This window comes from Cricetulus griseus (assembly GCF_003668045.3).
Source record: "Cricetulus griseus strain 17A/GY chromosome 1 unlocalized genomic scaffold, alternate assembly CriGri-PICRH-1.0 chr1_0, whole genome shotgun sequence".
Classification (NCBI taxonomy): domain Eukaryota; kingdom Metazoa; phylum Chordata; class Mammalia; order Rodentia; family Cricetidae; genus Cricetulus; species Cricetulus griseus.
In genome coordinates, this window is record NW_023276806.1 from 80499194 (window position 1) to 80515607 (window position 16414).

Sequence of the window (16414 nt, forward strand, 5' to 3'; positions counted from 1 at the left end):
TTTTGAGTTTATAATATATTTACATCATTTCTCACTTTCCTTTCCTCCCTCCAGGCCTTGTATTTTACACCTCCTTGCTTTGTTCAATTGATGGCCTCTTTTGATTGCTTAAAAATACATAATTTTGAAAACTTTACCAGGAGTTGTATTAAAACAAAAAAAATTTGCTGTTAATTTTTAATTTAATTTTTGAAAATTCATAAATGAATGCTATATGTAATCATGTGGACACTCCTCCATCCTCAAATTCCTTCTGTGTTCTCATCATTCCTTCCCAAATTCATAACTTCATATTTAATTACTATTATGTACACATAAATGTGAATGTAAGTCCATCCTCCTGAGAACATTTTCTGTTGTCTGTATGTATTTAAGGGGGGCATTTATGGTTAAATAACCTATTCCAGGGATTGTCCCTGCAGAAAATTGATTCCCCCGCTCTCAGAAGTCATTATTTCCTAGGAATCTTCATTTAAGTTTGGGACTTTGTGAGATTTCTACCATTCATGCTGATACACCAACTGGCAACATCATTGAGTAGCTCAAGTTTAGGTGACCATATTGTTAAGATTTCATGGTGCCACTTCCTGTCACATTTAGTCACTATCTCATGGCAGATGTCCTGGAACTCTGACTCTTATAATCCTCCTGACCATTCTTCTGCAATATTCCTGAGTCTGTAGGATTGTACTGTAGATGTATCAGTCTGGGTTGGAGACATCAAGATCAGCTGTTCTAGGCATTTTCAACAGTTGTATACTGTAATTGTCTCCACTGGCTCCTAAAAGAAGTTTCTGTGATTAGGAGTTAAAGCTATACTTATCTGTGGGTATGAGGAAAGCAGTTAGCAATTATATACAGTTAGGTATATATGTTTAAATGTGAAAAAATAACATGCTGTTTTTAAAATTTTTTTAAATTATATATATATATATATATATATATATATATATATATATATATATAATTGATAGAACTCACTAATGAAAAATTTCAATTAACACCAGTTTAAGGCTTTTACACATAAAAATGAGATAATCTATAGCCAGAAGAGTGGTTCAGTAGTAGAATATTCATTAGATTCTAGATTTCCTAACCAGTACTAAAAAGAGGAAAGAAAATAACCAACTTAATGAAAAAAGTAAATAGTTTTATAAGCGATATTATTTCTTTTATGGAAATAATATGAATTATAAATTAATTTATTATTTCTTTTGTTTTTTCTTGAAATTATATCTCACTCTGTAACTCAGGCTGGCCTGGATTTTGAGGACCTCCTACTTCACCTTCCAAATATTGAGCTTAAATTACATTAGCCTGCTCTCCCATGACTAGGTTCATTGTTATGCTGGTTACTCTCTCTAACAAGCAAATGCTTATGCTTAAAGGTTTATGCTACAAAAAACCTCTCTACTCTCACTGAAATGCAGTTTGCTAATTTTCAGGATGCCCAAGTCACCGATATTGACTACATGGAAGACAAAAAGGACTTCACTTATGATGAAGTTGCTTTCAAAGGGCTTCCTGAATTTGCTCAGGATTTACACAACCATGGACAAAAATATGTTATCATCCTGGTAAAGACAAATTGTATAGTAGAAGCTTTTCTATTATTATACATTTGTACTTTCACATAGTGCCTACAGAGTCTTATTTTATTATCAGGACCCAGCGATATCTATAAATAAGCGGGCTAACGGAGCAGACTATGGAACGTATGTGAGGGGTAATGAACAAAATGTTTGGGTGAGTGAGTCAGATGGAACTACACCACTTATTGGAGAGGTAAGTTCTCACATCCAATAAATTCATGTGGCTCTGCTTTCCTATTTTGCAAACATTGTGTAAATGGTGTGTTTGTGTGTGATATTTTCCTCTTTGGATATGAATTATAATTTTGCAAGAATGATTTAGTCAGCATAGACACATCATTAGTCCTTAAAGGGATTTAGTTATAGAAAAGTAGACAGCAGGTCATTAAAGTCAATAATCAAAATCAACACCAATAAATCTGATACACTAAGTTCTTATAAAAGTTCTGAAATGTTTGCCTAGATAATTTAATATAAAATATTTGCAAATACAAACTGAGTAGCTATATACTAGGCACTGAGATTTTTGATTCACATTTAAACCTCAATACACTGTGTAGTTATTGAAATTGTTTCAAGGAAGAAAACTAAAATATTGAAAATTGGATTAAAATTTCAAAGATCATTGAGCCAATTATGAAAGAATTCAAGACCTGACTAGATTTAGATATGTGTAATTACATTTGTATGTATCTATCTGTCAGTAAATCTATATGTACATGTACGTGATTGCAGGCACCTATGTGCCATGGCATGTATGTAAAGATCAGAGAACAACTTTGGGTGTCAGTTCTTGCTTTCCACCCTGTTTGAGACAGGGCCCATGATTGCTTCACTGGCTTGTTCCAGGAGTTTCCAAGGACTCTTTTCTTACCCTATCTCATATTAAGAGTTCTTGGATTTCAGATATGTGCTACTGTTCTGGGAATCTGAATGTGAATCTCATGCCTATATGACAAACACTTTACTGATTGAGCCACCTGTCCAACCTGTGATGTGTATTTCTGGGCAGAATAAATATTCTTTTAGAATCATGCTCATGAGTCATGTCAAAATCAAATATTGACTAGGCACCTGTAGTTGACAATCCCCTGATATGGTTTAATAAAACTAAATGAAACTGTAAAAGGAAATAACAACTTTTAAATGTATATTTATTAGATTATCATTGATAATGACAAATATCCTTCCTAACCTTACTGCAGTAAATAAACATATTTTCAGGACAAAATTTCTTTCCATGATTATAGTCTCCTCCATATCCACATACACCACTCCCCATTACTACTCATTAATATTACACAGATTATGTTTTGTTACCAGTTGTCACTGCGATCCTGGGCAAACTGGCAAACAATTGTGTTTATATGTATATATAATATACTTTTAAAAGCATATTAACATATTAACATGTCCTAGTTAATTAAAATTAATACTTTTTTCTTAATGCTGTTATTGGATGAACAAATAATGAAGTATAGTTTAAAAAATGGAATACATAGTCAAGAGGCAATAAAGTATACCTTATCTTTGATATCATAGGGTCAGGTCTTTTACACCTTGAGTTTAAATTCCTGCTGACCAGCTCTGAGGAGTATAGGCTTGAAAATTCCACTTGATATGCCTGTGTGTCACTTGCCTCACCTGCAAAATGGATTTAATTTACCTACCTTATATTTAAAATGATGACAAAAGTATGTCTCCCAAATTTCTAGTGAATAGTGTTTAACAATTACAAAAATATTTAGAACACAGAAAATAACTAGTGTTTATTGTGAAAGTTTCTTCTCTTGAAGCTCTTGGAAGTAGATGTGTTTGGAAATGTAGTAACATGCTTTTAATTAATATTCTTGTAGTTTGCTAATATAAACTACAAGGAAATTAAGATACAAATACTTCCCCTCCATATGGCATCTAATCCCTTTTCTTTTCTTTCATTTTCTTTCTTTTCAATACTTAATGATTCTTCTTTATACTTATTTTAAACATTTTCCTTAAAGGAGTTTAACATAATGTCAAGATAATTTTGAATATAGTTTGCATATGAGTCATACATACCTACTAAATTATAATATTAGAAATTTAATACTGAGAAATTTTTAAGTACATGTTTTTGAATACCAATTATTTTTAAATTATCCTTTTATTCATGTGTACATATGAATTGTCTATTCGTCTAGGTATGGCCAGGATTAACAGTTTACCCTGATTTTACTAATCCAAAAACCAGTGAATGGTGGGCAAATGAATGCAGTCTTTTCCACCAGCAAGTGCAATATGATGGACTTTGGATTGTAAGTAGCTATTGTTTAATTAATTGACCCATAAAACAATTTGTCTATAAACACACACACACACACACACACACACACACACACACACACACACACAATCTATATCTATAGAATGCATTCTAGCTGGGCATTGGTGGTGCATGCCTTTAATCCCAGCACTCAGAAGGCAGAGGCATGCGGATCTCTGTGAGTGAGTGCCAGGTCTCCAGAGTGAGTGCCAGGATAGGCTCCAAAGCTACACAGAGAAACCCTGTCTGGAAAAAACCCCAAAAGAAACAAAAAAGGGGAATGCATTCTAAATAAAATATAAATATTTTCTATCACTTCTTGATACAAAAACACCATATATGTGGAAGAAAGGGACAAAAAATAAAAACTAGGCTTTTTCCCCCACTAGTAGACTTTGCAGAATAATGTTAATTTTTACATAAGGAGTTGTACCCTTATAACCTATCATTTTTCTGAGAAGGTGGTAAGTTGAGGATAGGCCTAAAATAGCATAATTGCAAAGCATGTATGAAAATCTTCAGGAGACAACTGCAGCACTGTGAACCAGTAGTGTCCTCCTTAGGAGGCTTTCTTTCTAGTAACTGATGTTTCAGAACAAGCTAAAACTGACAATGGCTTGTAGTTTATTTCAAAATAAATTAAAATTTAATTACCAAGTTATTTATGAAGTCACTAAGGAAAACCATAATGTTTGGAAATTCATGGGATATTTTTTATAATTATACTTAATAACAATTTGCCACCTATAGGACAGTCACATAAGATAATGTGATAAGGCAAACGACTTTATGGTGAATATAATACCACTGGAGAGACAAAATACCTCAAGATTCTAAACCCTAAGTTTAGATAAACTTCTTATAAACCTTAGCATGCCCACAGAAAACAGAGGTTTTGGGAAAAGTGTAGCAGCTCTACAGAATAATAGATATTGTAGGAGTTTTTCTTGGTTGTTTCAGTCTGTTTCCTTCTTTGTGAGCTCACTCTATGTATAGTAAGTTAGTTATTAATCTATCTAATCAGGAAGCAATTTCTTTAAGACATACTTATTTGCATTTCCCATGTGTTAGGTGTTTTGAGGAGGACAAACAGGGGAAGTCATGCTTATGATGGCAGGATTCCTGTGCAGACATCAGTAGTATGAGGGTATAGAGGATGGATACTCTCATTTTATGAGGTCACACCGTTTGTACTTAAGCCAGGTGGTAGTGGTGCACACCTTTTATCCCAGTACTTGGGAGGCAGAGACAGGCAGGCCTCTTAGTTCAATGCCAGTCTGGTCTTCAGAGAGGGTTCCAGGACAGGCTCCAAAGCTACAGAGAAACCCTGCCTTGAAAAACTAAAAATTAAATGAACAAACAAACAAATAAAAGAACTTAGTAAGAGGGATAATAAGATATGAATGATGTGTTTTAGCTTCAGTTTTTTATACTAACCTCCAAGTCAGTAATTTTCTTCTCCCATTCAAGAGTTCCTTAGAAAACAATTACATGATACTACAGTGAAAAGGCTTGGTTGTATTATAAGTGATAATATTGAATTTGCTGAATCATGAATAACTGGACTGAAAAATGGAAACAAGTTGTAATCATATGTGAGAACAGCAGTTTATCTTTTCTACCTCACTAACCCATACACACTTTAATTAATAAAAACTGAAGTCAACAACATCTCCAAAGGTGGGGTTAAAATCTCAAATCAGACATCACAAACAGTATTTACTCAGCGCTCTATAGATATCAATAAATGAGCACTTACTACTTCTGAGCAGTGGTCGCTTTTGCTCCAATTCTTAAATCAGCAAATCCTACTGCTAAGTTTTTTCTTTAGTGCTTTTTAAATTTTTTTCCCAATAGAGTGAATTTTCACTGAAAAGATTTTTATGATTTACCTTATGAGTTGTATTTTTATCTCAAGTTCAAAACTTTTTATAAATTCACCGATTTGTGATTTCATATTAAGGGTTTTATAGTAAAAAATTAAAATTAAAACTATTTTGAGAAATTCTGTGAACTAATTGTAGCCAAAAGGATTTTTATACATAGGATATCATATAAATGGACTCCCTTTTCCTAATCCTTCTTGAAAATATCAGTCTCCTAATATCTGACAAAGAGGAGCCTGCTAAAATGGTTAGCACTGAAGCCGTGATTTGAAACCAATGCTGCTACCAAATACTTTCAAATTCACAGGGATTTCTCTACTTACAAGCATATTTTTGCAGTTATGTTATATTGTAGTTTAATGCATCAAAAGAAGAATGATTCAGTGAAGAAATATACTAATTCATTTTACAATGTTTGAAAAGAAATTATATCCCTTATTGAGATGACATACTCAAATATATCTTACATAAAAATAATTGGTAGCTATTTTACTACTCCCTCCTTAAGTATATTTTGCATAAAATTAAATTATTTCACCAACTCCATATGTAAGCTATGTTTATTTAGGTCATTTATTCATTAATTTAACTGCTAGAGTCATGGAAAATTAGTTTCATCTACACTTTAGTCTGAGAAAAAAATATTATTACTTAATTTCACTTCATAGAGATAGACAGAAATAAATATAATATTCTAGACAATTGCCAAACATCAAGATAGCTTTTTGTTTTTTAGACATTGGGATACTGGCATATTTTCTCATCCATAGTTATTTAGAACACATTTTGTATAAGGTATCAAGTACCTTTTGTGGTATGTTGAAGAACATATTTTCTCAAAACTCTGAGTGTCTCATTTCATTTCATATAGAAAAGACATAAGTAATTGTCTTTGGTACTCTGGGGTCAAAAGAAGCCAGTATGTAGGGAAGGTTAAAAACAAGAGCAAATTATAACTGTAATACTGATGTTTCATCATTATGCCTTTGCAAATGTTGTGTTTATTATTCTTGTAGGGACCCTACAGTGGTAGACTTCAGAAGTTTTAGCTATGTGTTCATGGCAATTTACAAAGTAGTGGAAAAAATAGACTTAATGATCAGAACAGGAATAAATTGTTTAAAGAATACGGTAGAGAGCTGACACAAAACAAAGCAAAACAAAAATAAAGGAGAAAATGAAAGGTGAAACTATGAAGATGAAAACCAATTTGGTGCTTAAAAGATTAAACCAAAGATTAGACTAGAAAACTCAAGAACAGAGTTTTCTTTGAGAGCAGCAGATTTTTTCCAGAAACTGTGGGGAAAATTCATAGGCATGCTTCAAGTAATTAGCATGAAAGGAAGAAGGGTTGAATATATTTCACCTGAGTGATATGATATAAAATTATACATATATTTATGCATCGTTCTTTTAGTGCAAGCCTCCATGTTCATGGTTATATTGTACTATTAATAGGTAATAAGACATTTTCGAGATCAATGTATTAATATCCTTTATTAGTCATTGTTCTCTAGGGGAACAGAACAGCTAGAAATATATATATATATATATATATATATATATATATATATATATATATATGTCTGTTTATATATATTTAGAAATATATGTATATAATCATTTGGCCCAACTTAAGCTCACTTCATCTTTTTCCACACGAATAACCTAACATATATTAGCTATGTGATATATGACATTCATCAGAATGCCTTCCAGGCTATGGTCCAGCTAATGCAACAATGGCTATCTCCAAATGGAAAGTCTGAGAATCCATCAGTTGTTCTGTCCACAAAAACTGGATGACTCAGCTGGTCTTCTATACATGTCAAAATCCTGAAAAAGCAGGCTCCAATACAGGTGGAGAAAGAGCAAGGGCAAGCAGGCAAAAAGCAAGCACTTCCTTCTTCCATGTTTCTCATCTAAGCTGCCACAAGAATCTATGGCCCAGATTTAAGGTGGATCACTTCAAATGGCTTAATTAAGAAAAATCTTCTCAGGTGTATTGAGCTGCAGGAGTTTGAGTTAATTGCAGATGTAACCCAATTGACAACCAAGAATAGCAATACATGTACTATAAAATGATTTCTCAACACTTTTTCAAAAATAAATTTGTTTAACATGTTCTTAGAATAAAATTAACCAAACTTAAGGTTCCTTGAAAACTTTCAAGTTGTTACAATGCTTAGAAGCTGTGGTGTAAGTGAAAGTTGGTTCCAGCAGAGGGCTGAGTGCATGATGAAAACTAGATACCTGCGCATCAGAGTGTGAACACAGACAATACTATCTGAAAGATGTTCATTGAATGTACAGACGTGCTTTGTGTAGATTTCTAATTCTGTAAAGTGAGAGGTATTGCAACATTTAAAAACATTCACTCCAGTCTAAGGTACCCATTGTAGCATATGCACCCCATTTTTACGTCTATAAGTCTAAAACAAACAATTTCAAGGATGTCATTTTCAATAGCATAAGAAATCTGTTGTTCATAAGTTTTAACTGCTGCTATTTTCCCTTTTCTATGCATTCAGGACATGAATGAAGTTTCCAGCTTTATTCAAGGTTCTCTGAAAGGGTGCAGCGTCAATGAAATGAATTACCCCCCTTTCACTCCTGGTAAATTCCATTTGCTTACCTAATTACCCGTACTTGAGACAAAAGTTTTGTTAACTAATAAATTCTAAAATATATTTCTAAATCACAAACTCTTATAATTTTTAATCCTAAAATCACTAGTTTTTCTTTCCTTTTTTCAATATAGTAATTGTGGTTACATTGATTTAATACTTACTTGTTTATGTATTATATGTATGTATACATGTTTTCATGTTTACATAAGAGATTATGAGGGCCTTCTCTGTTCTTTAAACCTTATTTTTATTGATATTTTCTATGTTATATGTGTATATACATGTTTGTATGTTTTCACATTAACACGTAGAAAATAAGATACTAAATTCTTCATCTATCATTCTCAATCTTATTTTGCAAATTGTATTTATTTATTTATTATGTCTACATAATTGTATGCATACGTGTTCATGAGCATATATGCCTGTGCAGATGCACAGAAACGAGGATTGTTCTACCCTCCTATCTCCTTCTGTCTGTTCAACTGAGGTAGGGTTTCTCCTCGCAATTGGGACTCACATTTTCCCAGCATAACCTAATGGCTGTTGTTCCACCCCACTGAATTATAGACACACAATATATCCAACTTCTTATGTGGGTGCTGGGATCTAAATTTCCTAGCTGAGTTTTCAGAGTAAAATTTTTTAATAGTTAAGCCAAAGTTCCTCAAAATTCATTTTTAGACAAGATTTTTTCACTAAAGCTAGAGGTCACTGATTGACTAGAAGAGAGAGAGAGAGAGAGAGAGAGAGAGAGAGAGAGAGAGAGAGAGAGAGAGAAGAGAAGAGGAGAAGAGAGAAAGAAGGAAAGGAAGGAAGGAAGGAAGAAAGAAAGAAAAAGAAAAAAGAAAGAAAGAAAGAAAGAAAGAAAGAAAGAAAGAAAGAAATAGGAAAGGGGGGAGAGTTTGAATGTTCTGCAGATACACCTGTATCTACCTCCCAGTGCTAAGAGGACAACTCACAAGCATGTGTACCTTGCATATGAGTGCTTGAGACTCAAATTCAGGTTCTCAGGCTTGTGTGGTGAGCACTTTGCTTATGGAGTCATCTCCCCAGCTCCTAACCAAAATCTCATTTAAATCAACTTGTGTCCTATAAAAGATTAAAATTAGTATTTGGGGAAATGCTCTACAATATAAGTGTATAAAATGCAATTCACTCATCAATGACTCTTTTCCATCAATTTATTTATTATTAAACCCATAGAATATTGTTTAGTTAAATTACATGAAGTGTAATGTAGTTAGTGGGTAAAGTATTTACACTTACTGTAGCTAAAATCATTTTCCAGTTTCCACAGGAATGAAATGCACGAACCTAACTGGATATTGCTTAACTATATGTAGTCTTCTGTGATTTGTTTGTTTGTTTGTTTGTTTAGGAATGGGGGAACATATTAGAAAAACAGACACAAATTTTATCATAAAGTATATCACAAGACTGTTACATTATTTTCTTTAAGGTATTCTTGACAAACTTCTGTATTCCAAAACCCTTTGCATGGATGCTGTACAGTACTGGGGGAAGCAGTATGATGTCCACAGCCTGTATGGATACAGCATGGCCATAGCCACAGAGAAGTATGTGAAATTTCATGCAGAAACTAAAAAATTAATTATTTTTATTTAGATATGTGCTTCTGGAAGTTGAACAATTTAGATAGAAAGTTGCAAGTGTTTTCAAGGTGAAATTCAAATATCGTTCTCTTTTACTAATATAGATGTTATCAATATTAGTATATTATCAAGAATCACATGACAAGTGCATTGAACAAAGATTTGCTTAATTCATAAAATTTATCCATTAAGAATTTCTTCTGTTTGCTTTCTATGGAAAACAATAATGAAGATTTTTTTTTATCAATCTTGAAGTTCTCATTAGATGTAAGAAAATGATGATACAGTAACTGCTCTTTATTCTCCAAAAATATGTGTTTCCATTCACCCAGTTTCTAAGTATTAGAGTATAATAGAATAAGTAACACGTCACAAAACAGAAGCAGACAACCAGCACTCCTTGACTTTCTGTTCCTTAGCTAGTGATCTCTAAGTTTCTTCAGAGCAGTAACTTATCACACTCAGCTCTTGGTCTCTGCAAGTAAATGCACACGTGTTAATGCTTTGCTGGTGGCAAATAGTACAATGTTACAAAACTTTTGTATATTTTCATCATAAGGTTGATACTTCTCTTTGTGCACACCTACATGTAAGAATAATAATAAAAGAAAAATAAGTTATTAACTTAGAGCGGAGGACAAAGGATGATTTTGAGGGAGCCTTACTGGCACAGCCTGGAGAGAGAAAATGGAGTAGGGAGATGTTATAGTTTATTTTAATTAATAACCCTCAAAATTAAACCAATAAAACTTGGATGCAGTATGAAACATTACATTTTTAAGTACTTATTTTATTGCAGAAAAACCGGCAATATCTTATGGTTCAATATAATATAGCTTATAATATGGAAAAGGCATGTGAGGATATCATATTATTACAAACCAACTCCGGTTGGCTTCATTTTTTGAAGTAATTTTAGTTTTCTTTTTTGCTTCTGATGATTTTCCTTTGGCAGAAAAGTGTCTTTTTCAAAGATATCCTTCTCATGTGTTTGATCAGAATGTATTCAAATGAGCTGCATTTTGGTATCTAAATGCAAACTGACATTAAAATTTCACGATATTTTCAAAATATTATGTCTTGTGTCTGAGATCAAATATACATTTGAGAGTAACATTTTTAAGTTAATGAATTCAATTTTATTTAGCAGTAATATTTATGTTTTAACTTGATTGTATTTTTAGAGCTGTGGAGAAAGTTTTTCCTAACAAGAGAAGTTTCATCCTCACTCGGTCAACATTTGCCGGCTCTGGGAAGCATGCTGCTCATTGGCTGGGAGATAACACTGCCTCGTGGGAGCAGATGGAATGGTCTATCACGGGAATGCTGGAGTTCGGGCTGTTTGGCATGCCTTTGGTAAGACCATTTAGTACTAGTCAAAAGATAAGGACAGGCCAGTGTTCAAAAATTTTAAGGTAGATAAAAATATAGTAAATTCTAAGTATGGATTACGAAATGTTTGACAATAAATCTAACAAAAATTTAGCGTAAAATTCAGACAGTCGATATTATATAAAGTCATCACAAAATACTTGAAGCATATGTCTAATTGTTGTTCAGTTTCCTTTAATATACACAAATAAACTGAACACCCAAAACCCAATGAAACAAAGTAACTTACACACACAATATTGAATTTGGAAGGGAACATTGTCATAACGTAAACAAGTAAATTCAACCAAATTCAAGGTGACTTTCAGATAAGGAAGGAAAATTAATTCATTACTGAATGTTAGTAATTTGATATTTCTTCATCAAAGTTTGCATGTTTTCAACTATCAGGAAAACTTATAGTCTTAAAGACTAAATCAAAAACACAAGCAGGAGAGCATGCTGGGCATGCCTGTAAACATTGCATTAGGGAAACTTTAGACAAGGTAAGAGTAGACTTGTGAGTATTAAGGACCAAGAATAACTGGATATATAGCAAGATATTTTTCTTGAAAAACAATAATAAATGAAACAAAACAAATAAATGTATGCATATGAAAATAAAAGTCAAAGACACAGTTATTAAAATTTTAATTAGTGCATGAATTTAAATATAGGAAAAGAAAAGAAATTAACTTAAAATGTATAGTAATGAAAGAAAGGTTATTTCAGTGAAGCAAAGTGAAATAAATGTACAAAAGTGATTATCTGATAATTTGAATAAACACTTTAAAGCATGTGCTAATAAAAACAGATTTTCAGCAGAAAATCTTCTTTAAACAATAAACACTGGTATTAACAAAGGGCATTTATTTTTGAATCATTTTATTAACTTTTCATATGTGTCACTTTATTTTATTCCTATTCATTCCTCTCTGTTCCAGCTCATCTTTCTTGACCCCAGTCTCCTTTTTAATCATATGTAGATTTCATATCAGCCTATAACATGTTTTCATCAAGTCTACTCTCCATTCCATTCCCATTCCCTCTGCTTCCTCCTCTATCACCTCCAACTTTTGTTTCTATTTTTAAATCACACCTAGGCTGCTTAATGCAGCCAGCATTTACATCAGTGTAGAACAATCTGCAGAAGAACAAAGACACTCTCAGGGGTAACATCTCTGAAGAAATCTAACTCACCCTCAAAAGCCATCTACTATCAGTAGCTCCTTAACAAGGGGTGGGGTTTCATGGGTCATTCTCCATCTGTGCTTCGATATTGGCTCAGTCAATCTGTGGGCCTCCTTCCTCATCTGAGCATGCCATGTATATTCCAATACCTACCTTCGTTTCTGTCCTCTCCATTCTCCTGTTAATATCTATAAAGTCAGAAACTGTAAAGGATTACTAAATAAATCGAAGAGTTATACCACATTTGCAAATAACTACTATACTAGAAACAGAAACTGTTCCCAAATTGAAATCCAAATTCAACACACATTATTCTGCTCTGTCAGATAAAGAAATAGTAATTAACACATTGAATATGGTCTGTGGGTTTTCAAGTAGGCTTACTATTTAAAAAAAATGTCACAGGCTCATATATATATATATATATATATATATATATATATATATAACTTCTAAATGATCCAAATCACTGTAGATATAGAAGGTATCAAATATTCACATAGATGATTAAGTATACATTTGAAAATACAAAATAACATATTGCTATTTCTCACATATTCTGTAAAATGTCAATATCAAGTAGATAAAAACATGATTAAAGTAAAGTTTAATCACTTTAGAAGAAAATGTAAGAGTACAATTTATGACATGCTAATGAAATAATGCTCCAACAGAATATAATGGAAAAAATCACAGAAGACAATTAATTGAATTCAAATAAAATTAAACATTTTGCTAATCAAAAAATCTTAATATTAAAAGTAGAAAGCGACTAACCTACCTAGAAATGGTAATTTTGGTTTATATAATCTCAAATGATTAGTATTGAATTTGCAATGTCTACTATAAATCTGTAGAAAACAAGAAAATGTTTGGGAATCTACAGAAAGCTTTGCAATATGTGTGACTAACAATAGTCAAACATTTCAAAAGATCTTAACCTAGACAGAAACCAAATAGGTTAAAGCTAAACATTGTTGAGACATATTTCATGTAAACCAGTGATAATAATTAAGCCTGGCCATCAAGAAGTGTTCTGAAAATTAACAATAGGAACATTAGGGTGGGGAGGTGAAAAAAGGTGGGAGATGGGAGGCAGAGAATAAAATTAATGTGGATAGATAAAAAGAAGAATTAAACACGGAGAGTAAGTCAGTTTAGAGGATTCGCAGGAATGCAATAAAGCAAGTAGACCTTAAGCAATGCCCATTAGTTGGTGCATACACCACAACGCTGCAGACAAAGTAGAATGTCGACACGGGAATAAGGTAGACACTGTTGTTTAGGTTGGAGCAGACATCTGTGGATTTGTGGCTGACACTACAGAGGAACTCTGCAGAAGGTGGATGCAACTTGGAGCCTTTTATCCATTTTCTAGAAACCATAACGCTGATGGCTATGCGGTAAGTGATTCCTGCTCCTCATATTTTGAAAGAAACACAACTGTATTTTTTCCTTTTGAAAATTTAATTTAGAAACAAGCTTGTTTTACATATCAATTCCAGTCCCTCCCCCCCTCCCCACCAATCCCCTATCCCATCCCCTTTCTGCTCCCCAGGGAGGGTAAAGCCTTCCATGGGTGATCTTCAAAGTCTGTCATATCATTTGGATAAGGGCCTAGGCCCTCTCCCATGTGTTTAGCCTCAGGGAGTATCCTTGAATGTTAAATGGGCTCCCAAAGTCCATTTGTATGCTAGGGATAAATACTGATCCACTGCCAGAGGTTCTATAGACTGCCCAGGCCTGCCTCCTAACTGACACCCACGTTCAGGGGGTCTGTGTGGTCCTATGCTGACTTCCCATCTATCAGTCTGGACAACTGAACTTTGAAACAATGCTCTTTCATCAGTATAAATATAGTAATATTAAAAAGTATGTAAACTAGTTTATAGAAAATGTTGGAAATCCACTTCTCAAATGTCAATACACTTTATGTCTAAAAGTAGACAAATAAAAATCACAAACAAAATATATTGATACCATGTTTTGTCTTGGATTTTAATAGTGAAAGGATTGATTTATTTTATAACAAATATAACATTCTATGCAAGATTCCTAGATTTTTTTATTAAAAGAAGGCAAAAATTTCAAGACACTTACAATTTGAGCCCAAAGTCATTTTTTAATGATTGTTAAGAGTGTAATAAACATGTCAGCAAACACACCAGTAACTTTTAAAGTGTGCTTCTGATCTGGTAGGAAGAGAAGTGTAAGAAAATCCATCTGTTCTCCCATGCAATCTGCATGCTGTTGTCTATCATGGACACATTTTTAAGAGAGAAAGGTAACATCCATTTATACCTTCAAGACGGTTAAGTACATGGTGATCAAGGGTTTCAGTGTTCACATGTTGCTCTCATACAAAATCTTAGTTCCATTTGGGAAATGCCAACTGCACAGCTCAGGCTGTAAGGAAACTTCAGAGAATCAAGCCAAATAGCACAAAGGAGATTACAAGGAAACCATGCCCATGGTAGAGATATATACAAGTATTTCTGGATGCCTGAATATGGTAATGATTAATTAGTAAAATGCATGTGTAAGACAACAGAGAGACCACAAGCCAGTGGAGTGGTGAGACTTCAATCCACTGTTGAGGTCTGGGCCTCATGAAGTTGACAAAAGGGTGGTGATGGGATAGGGAGAACCAAACAGTAGCTGGTTTCTGACAGACTCTGCTAGGTCATTTGGAAAGATGTTAAGGCGAACAGGACCCCCTGGAATAACTTTGATTCTCCATAAAAGCGTCAGCCACAGAAACCCTATTGTGAATTATGTGGCTGGGATTAGAGAATAGAAAGGATAATTTCACTATAAATTTAAGAGGAAGCCTCATTAAATTCAGGAACCCTGTAGCAAATTGTGTAAACAAGCTTTATTGTTGTGGTTCTCCTTGGTACAGGGAGGCAGTTATTACCTAGGTAGAGGATCATTTGGGCTCAGGAGGAGTGTTGAACTTCAAAGCTGAAGTCTGCTAACTGACCAGGAAACTTTCTTGCGTGTGGTTCTGTTCCTTTGGAGGTCAATTGCTATGGACAGGACAGAATTTAGTACATTTCAGACCTATGCTTGAATGTGTTACCCACAACCCTTTGGTCAAGTATACCATGTAGCTGAGCACAAATTCAATACTAGGCATGCTGTTATATTTGGAAAAAAACCACAGAGTATTTGATTAAGGTTTTTGAGAACATGACAAATTTGAATCATCATAAAAGAATTAACAGTTTAAAAGTTTCTATTTGGACATTTTCGCCTTTTCAAAATATATATATTTAGGTGAAAAATATATGCTTCAAAACAGAATTGATTTAAAATTCAACTGAGGATACGAACCCTGAACCATCTGGTCAAAAAGAAGCTATTATATTAGGGAAGTATTTAACCTTTCATAGAAGAGCTCAAATCCAAGCAATTTACTTAATCAATAATCAAAATGATTCCATTTTAAATGTTTGTTTACATTTTTCTAATTCTATTTTTTTGATAATATACAGGAGCAAGATCCTGCATTTTTTGGACAAGACTCTCTTCTGGTGAAGACATCAAGGCACTACTTAACCATCCGCTACACCTTACTCCCTTTCCTCTACACCCTGTTCTACAAAGCCCATATGTTTGGAGAGACAGTCGCAAGGCCATTTCTTCATGAGTGAGTCCTGGGAATTGTGAATGAATATTGTGAGCTGAGGGGTCGGAAAGCTGTCTCAGAGGGTTAGAGACCTCACTCTGCCAAAAAGAGGGGTAAAGTTCTAATCCCCAGCACCCATGCAAAAAAGCTAGAGATGGCTGCTTTTGAATGTAACCACAATATTAGGAGCACAGA

The 16414-nt window shown here is 33.5% G+C and overlaps 1 protein-coding gene across 1 annotated transcript in view; it reads left to right on the forward strand.

The window, feature by feature from the left end:
* The window catches only part of Si (sucrase-isomaltase), an 83445-nt gene that overhangs the window by 16884 nt on the left and 50147 nt on the right, over positions 1–16414 (forward strand). The window contains exons 10-17 of the mRNA XM_027391630.2: positions 1446–1577; positions 1666–1785; positions 3773–3886; positions 8312–8396; positions 9873–9990; positions 11211–11382; positions 13875–13991; positions 16086–16240. Of these exons, the coding sequence (XP_027247431.1) occupies positions 1446–1577; positions 1666–1785; positions 3773–3886; positions 8312–8396; positions 9873–9990; positions 11211–11382; positions 13875–13991; positions 16086–16240 (1013 nt within the window). The remainder of the gene's footprint in view (positions 1–1445; positions 1578–1665; positions 1786–3772; positions 3887–8311; positions 8397–9872; positions 9991–11210; positions 11383–13874; positions 13992–16085; positions 16241–16414) is intronic.